This window comes from Nanorana parkeri, unplaced genomic scaffold (assembly GCF_000935625.1).
Source record: "Nanorana parkeri isolate BGI_ZX_2015 unplaced genomic scaffold, ASM93562v1 scaffold314, whole genome shotgun sequence".
NCBI classification, from domain to species: Eukaryota; Metazoa; Chordata; class Amphibia; order Anura; family Dicroglossidae; genus Nanorana; species Nanorana parkeri.
The window spans coordinates 1,000,146-1,006,648 of NW_017306582.1; the positions used below are offsets into that span (position 1 = coordinate 1,000,146).

At 43.5% G+C, this 6,503-nt stretch overlaps 1 protein-coding gene across 1 annotated transcript in view; it reads left to right on the forward strand.

The window, feature by feature from the left end:
• Positions 1–5,394, forward strand: part of LOC108788235 (tankyrase-2-like) — a 7,993-nt gene extending 2,599 nt beyond the window's left edge. The window contains exons 2-5 of the mRNA XM_018557970.1: positions 500–694; positions 1,531–1,724; positions 3,516–3,644; positions 4,917–5,394. Of these exons, the coding sequence (XP_018413472.1) occupies positions 526–694; positions 1,531–1,724; positions 3,516–3,644; positions 4,917–5,138 (714 nt within the window). The 5' untranslated portion in view covers positions 500–525 and the 3' untranslated portion in view covers positions 5,139–5,394. The remainder of the gene's footprint in view (positions 1–499; positions 695–1,530; positions 1,725–3,515; positions 3,645–4,916) is intronic.
• The last annotated feature ends 1,109 nt before the right edge of the window (positions 5,395–6,503 follow it).

Here is a 6,503-nt window from a genome sequence, read left to right on the forward strand (position 1 = left end):
AAGTATGAAAAATAAATACAAAATAATTTTAAAAAGCACAGCACCTCCCCCCACACACACGCATACACACACACATTATTCGGCATGTGCAAAGACTAAAAATTAGTTTTGGACGAAATAAACGAAAACTAAAAACGTTTTCATTAGTTTAGTCAAACAAAACAAATTTTTATGCTATTTCGGATTCGGCCACCGGCTCGTTCTGCGCATGCCAATCCTAGAGGACCTTAGACCTTAAAGGAGCTAGCTATGGCTCGGCCAGAATTGCCTCCCCCTGCTTTCTAGAGTTTCCTCCAAGTGTGCCCGTTTCTTCCCACAATCTGAAAGCATCTTTTTAGAATAAAGCTGGCCATACACAACCTGCGGGCTGAACAAAAAAAATTGGACAGGTTCCTCCTCCATCAACGGTTATAGGAGGTATAAGTGATTGGGTTAAAAGATTTTGGTAAAAGTACATTTATCTCTTAAAAATGTATTTTTGTTTTTTTCTTATCTACAGATATTGCTATATGAAGCCAACTCCTGATGAGACAGATGGGGTTTTATATCAGCTCCTTGTCCCGAAGCCCGTGCACCAAGACCCAGGTGCGGCACTACCAGGTAGCACCAAGTTACAACTATAAATGGACCGATATCCATTATGAGGCCAGTAGAGGCAACGTGGAGAAGCTGCGCGCACTGCTCACCACGTCGGGTATGCTCCTAATCCATTGTGTAATCCTAGCAGTTTTCTTTTCAGGTTAATGATGGAGCATGGCCACTAGATGGAGCTGAGGAGCATGGGAAATACCTATTAATTTCCTGTGCTCCTCAGCACCATCCAATGGCCATAACACGGTATTACATCACAGTATATTCAGCCTGAAAAGAAAATTTGTTAAGAACATTCTTTTTTGCCATTATTGACACAAAATGAACATTCAGAGATATTTGAGGGGAAGTGAAAGTCTTAGAAATGGTACATTTATTTATATAGGTCTCTAAACCAAAAACATGCTGGTAGGTTCATTGGTTCCTGTCTAAATTGGCCCCGTATGTATGTGAGTTGGAGACCTTAGATTGTAAGCTCCTTGAGGGCAGGATCTGGTATGAATAGGCACTATGTAAAGTGCTGTGTAAATTGTTTGCACTATATCAATACCTGTCATAAATGAACCAGAGCTAAACGAGGGACATTGGAGGAGGAATGAGGGACAGAAAGTTCCAAAACAGGGACAGTGCCTCCAAATGAGGGACACCTTGTGGACATGTAGCCTGCAACTTTTAATTATACATAGGAACGTGGCACTCATTAGGCAACATGATGTAAAGAGGCCGAATGTCACCCCAGGCAGCACTAACACCCTAGGCCATGGCCCATGTTACCAATGGATATAAATAGAATTAGAGCATTTTTTAAATTTTATGAAGTTATCATCCAAATTTCCTCCTTCCTCCCTCTTAAAACCATCATCACCTTTCTGTCCCCTCTCCCACATTCCTATTCCCTCTTCCTATAGGCAATCATTTTTTACTCTCCATGTATTTCAGACAAAGAGCTTGTGGATCGGAAAGATTACTATGGAAAGACACCTTTGTACTGGGCAGCGTATAAAGGTCAGAGGGCGTCCATGGAGTTACTCTTACAACATGGGGCCAATGTGAACAGCTGCTGTAAACATGGCGGGACCCCGCTTCATGCGGCCATTGGATTGTTCCCGGACTGTGCTCTCCTACTAATACAGGTGAGTAGACTGTGGTCAGTGGTCTTCTTGTGCAGGATGAGGACTGCCTAGTTTTTATAAAGTGTACCTGTCACCCACACTTTAAGTTATGCACAGCACTTGCTGATATTAAGACTCAGTGGGAACCATTGATGTAAGTGAACTGGTGTTCTAACTGGTACTGGTGAACAAGTAAAGTCTGCTCTAAAGTAAGGAAGGAATGAGTAAGGAAGCTTTTATGATTCACTTTTTTTCCCTCTTGCCTTCAATGTGGTCTTTTGATCTGAATTATTTAATGAATGTGTTACTCAAAAATGATTTTAGTAATTGTATTATTTTACATATTTTAAACATATTAAGTATTTTCCTTCCTGGTCTTTTAAACTGTACCTGTTATTAAGCAGCAAACAATATGTTGTTGGAGAGCAGGAACGGCAGGCGCTTTGATTTTACCACAGATTAGTGTTCTGGAAAAGCAAGTTATGTTAAATTTATGAATTCCTACCAGCTATACCATGACTGGGATACATGAAAACCTTCAGACATTTGTTTTGTATATAATGTATGTTAAAGGAGAATTATGGGGTTAAGGCTTTTCCCCATAGTACTCCTTAGGGTAACGGGAGGACACAAACTAGCGTCCTCCCGTCACCCTAGGCTCAGTATACCGCAAGCTGTAGCTCGCAGTATACTGAGACGCCGCAGTATACCGCGAGCTGCTTGACTGACAATTTTGCCGGGATCCGCCCAGCTGCGTGACTGACAGCTGGCTCTGCCTATCTAGAGGCAGAGCCAGCTGTACCCTCTCCCGTCCGTTCCGCCAGTCAGCGCTGGCGGATCGGAGCGGGGAGGGGGGAATCCAGCCCCTCCCCTGTCACGGCAGAGAGCTGTGACAGGATCGAGAAGTGAGCGAACGCCGGTATGTGTTCGCTCACCTCCCGATCTACTGAGCCGACCTGTGACAGTCTCATTGTCACAGGTCGGCTAGAACTATGAGGCGAGTGCTTTTCACTCCTTTAAGTGTTAAGTTGTAACTCCTATGCCAAGGCCCCCCAGACACTTGTAATGTTTTTGATTCACACTTATACCAATGTTCTTAAAGATCAGCTGAACTTACAACTATAAGTTAAAGATATAGATATATTAACAGACATTTTTATTAACAACCTCCATTTTCATAGTTTACCTTCACTTTCCTATTATGGGCAGGTTGTGTAAATATAACTTTGCAGACTTTGATCGCACGGTCCAGCATATTCAGTAATCTATTAGACCTGATAAGACACGCCCCCTCTCTTCCTCCATGCTACAAGTCTGTGTGAGGATCCTAGGATGAGGGGTGTGGACATCACTCACCTATGCCAGCACAGAGCTATGGAGATGGAGAGCAAAATGTACATTTCTATCAATAGGTATTTTAAGACATTTCCAATTGGTAAAAACTCATAACATACAGCAGTCTAGGACTGTACAAAGGTGTGCTACTTCAACTGGGCTTTAGGTGCTGAATAACTGTTGAGTTTGATAGGCCTAACTCACCTCCAAACCTAACCTCCCAGCACTACTGTTGTTACAAGGCACATACTGCACACTGAAAGCACACTGAAGCCTTTATCAATGAAAGAAGCAAGAAAGGTGCCTACATCTCCTTCCTTCCTTCACGGCATCTTACCTTATTCCTAAGCTCAGTATTTCTCATGGTTTGGACAGGTATCGAGGTTGTATATAGATCTCTGACAAGCCTCAGGGAGGGTTACATGTGATGTTTATCATGTATATCCACTTGTTCCAATTTGTTTCTGTGTCATGCAGCACGGTGCTGATGTCAACTTGCAGGATAACTGGGGGGTAACCCCAATGTATCTGGCTGCGTGTAGTGGACAGTTAGAATGCATCCGACTCCTCGTTCAAGCGGGTGCTGACATCACATACAAGAACAAGGTATGTACCTGGAAAGGCATTCATAGCTAACTCCATGCTGTTAAAGAGCAGGCCACACACAAAATATGTTTCAATTGTTGGTGGATGCTGGAGGTTTAACCACCTGACAGTCTCCTCCATAGCTCAGAGAATCTAATGGGCAGATCTCTGTACAGAGTACCTGGGTGCTCATTATGAGGGGTTCCTAGTCTTCCTGCTCTGAGTTCCCAGGTCCACACAACTGGTGTGCCCATTATGAGAGGTTCCCAGTTCCCACCATGCCTGTTGGATTTTATAATTATTTTATATCATGGAAAATGTGACAGGAGCAGCCAGAAGGCACAGAGGTGGGCAGGGGCATCAAAACCAAGCATGTGGACAGGAACAGAATTGTAACAAGATCAAAATGGGGAGCTGGATACAGATCCCGGGTATAACATTGGAGAAGTTCTTATAAATCCAAATGGCTTGTGTTGGGCCCACAAAACAGGGGCCCCTCCCAAAAGACAGAAGTCACCCAGTTTGAACAGTCTATATGTATTGCAACCAAAGAGTGTGCCAAACAGTAATTCCAAAATGCAATTTTATTGGTTCCGCAAAAGATAACAGGAGAATAGACAAGGCAGCCAATGCGTTTTAGGGAGCTCAGTAATCCCCTATCATCAGGGCTTTAAAAATCACAGTGTGTTGGTCTGCCACTGTATCAGGAACTTTTCATAAAGATCCTCCTGTGTTGGATTGAATTTTCAGGAGCTTTGCTCTGGGTTTAGCTGCTATTTAGTTGATTTTTAAAGCCCTGATGAAGGCCTAAGAATTCCTATTGGCACCTTCTTCGGCTGAAATCCTTAGGGACTGAATTGTGGGAGAAAGATCTTCCTTTTGGTGCATCTAAGACATGAAAACCCAGGAGCTGACGTAGCCCACCAGGGTCCACCCATAGCTATAAAACACTTTTGGGTAGACTGACTCCTGCATTCTCCACCACTTGCTCTGATCAAGCCTGGCTGCAAGTCAGACAATTCCCCTTCACAGTCAATAAAACCCAAATCTAATTCAGTCAGGGAAGCAGCGGAGTAAATGGAATGCCTTGCTTTTCATCCAAATAAAAATGGGCAGAGATCCTTTATTATAGTTCTTTTGATAAAATAGAAGGGTTTGCAAATGTATATAATATCTGTAATGTATAAATTTGATGTTTGGCTGACTAGTTGTCTGCCAAAAGACCTGAGGACAGTCCGGGGACCGGTGGTGGAGGATTACTGCACTAGGTAACCATCATTTTGTGTATTCTAGAAAACTGGACTGCCGCCCAAGCGCCTTGCCTCCCAAGTAGGCTTCATTGCCTGGATTGAGTCCTGCTCTCATCAGCCGCGCTCCCTTAAACACCTAAGCCGCCTGCAGATACGCTCCAGCCTGGGGCCCCAGAGGCTCAAAGCCGTGAGGACTTTCAGCTTGCCACAATCACTGAAGTGCTACCTTATGTTCGAGGACCTTGTGTTGCAGGAGACGCTCTGAAATTGCCGTAATCCACAAGCGACTGCCGTGCATTGCAACCCGGTGTCCTTGGCCTTCTCTGTTCGGTGGAAATGTCTCGCTTCTTCTAACCAATAATGGTGACTTTTACGAACCTGCCAATCACTTATACGTTGAGGGGGAACAATGGCACACTCGCTCCACACAACACACAATATCTGTAGGCTTCCAACAACAACGGTGGTGACAACCTGCCTGAAGAGGCGAGATTTTGTTGTAAGATGTTGTCTTTATTCTGCCTTTACTTTGGACTGGAACTAAAATGGTAGATTGTTGCCTATAATTTTGTTGTTAGATAACTTCTTGGGGTTCAACAATTAGGCCGTCCGCTGTCTTGAGCAGAGGTTGCACAGTGCTTTGAAAGTTGAGGTCTCAATTGTCACTGTGGAATGGAGGAAATGAAATATCCAGGTAGATGAAAGTGTATCCCAACTCAAACCTTTTTTTTTTAGTTTTAAATAAACTGAGGAAGGGTTTGAACTTTTTTTTTTAGTGACCCCCAGCTGTGGAAATTCATCGTCACTCTTCGCCTTGCTGACCATTGTCACTGGGGCAGAAAGTGTTGAGATCTCAAAAATGTTATTGTTGCCAGTGGAACAGATATTGAAGGTAAAGCTTCCAGTGGGGACACCTGTTATGTTTTGGAGAGATTTCCTTTCACTTCCTGTTGTACCCCCATGACAGGAAGTATGGGAAAATCCTCCCAAAGGGACACAAACGGCAATATATGAGGTTTTAAACATACCCTACTCTACCCAAAATGTAAAAAAAGTTTTGGCTTAAGATACACTAAAATAACAATACAATATTGACTCTTGGTAGAGGTTGACCTTGGGTTGTCTTGTGAACAGCTGGTTATAGAATAAACATTAAAGATGTAAACTATCCTTAAGCCTTACTAAGTTAAACTGCACTGCCACCCTACCACCCCTCGCCCCTTTTCCCCCAGCTGCTTACGTTCCTTGCTTACAGAGCCACATCCCACTTGGTTGAAATCCTCAGCAGGTAGACAATCTTCATTGAGTTAAATGGAGCCTCAGTGTATGGCCCCTATTCATGTCATTGGGGACATGCAGACACAGTCAGTGCTAAGCAGAACAGACTCTTGACATAGGAAGAGACCATGGCTAAGGTGCAGCAAAAGGGGTGAGGGGGGAATGTTAATAGCCTGGTAGCTAGCATTTCACGGTTAGCAAAGAAAACCATCCATATTCTTCCCATGACAGCTTGTCTTTAAAAAAAATAGCCAGGAACAAAAATCTAAACCCCTGGAAGCAAGAAAAGAAGCGTTTGGGTGTTCACTTGGATTGCACTTGGTCAAAGTTCAGCCACTAACATGTATACTGC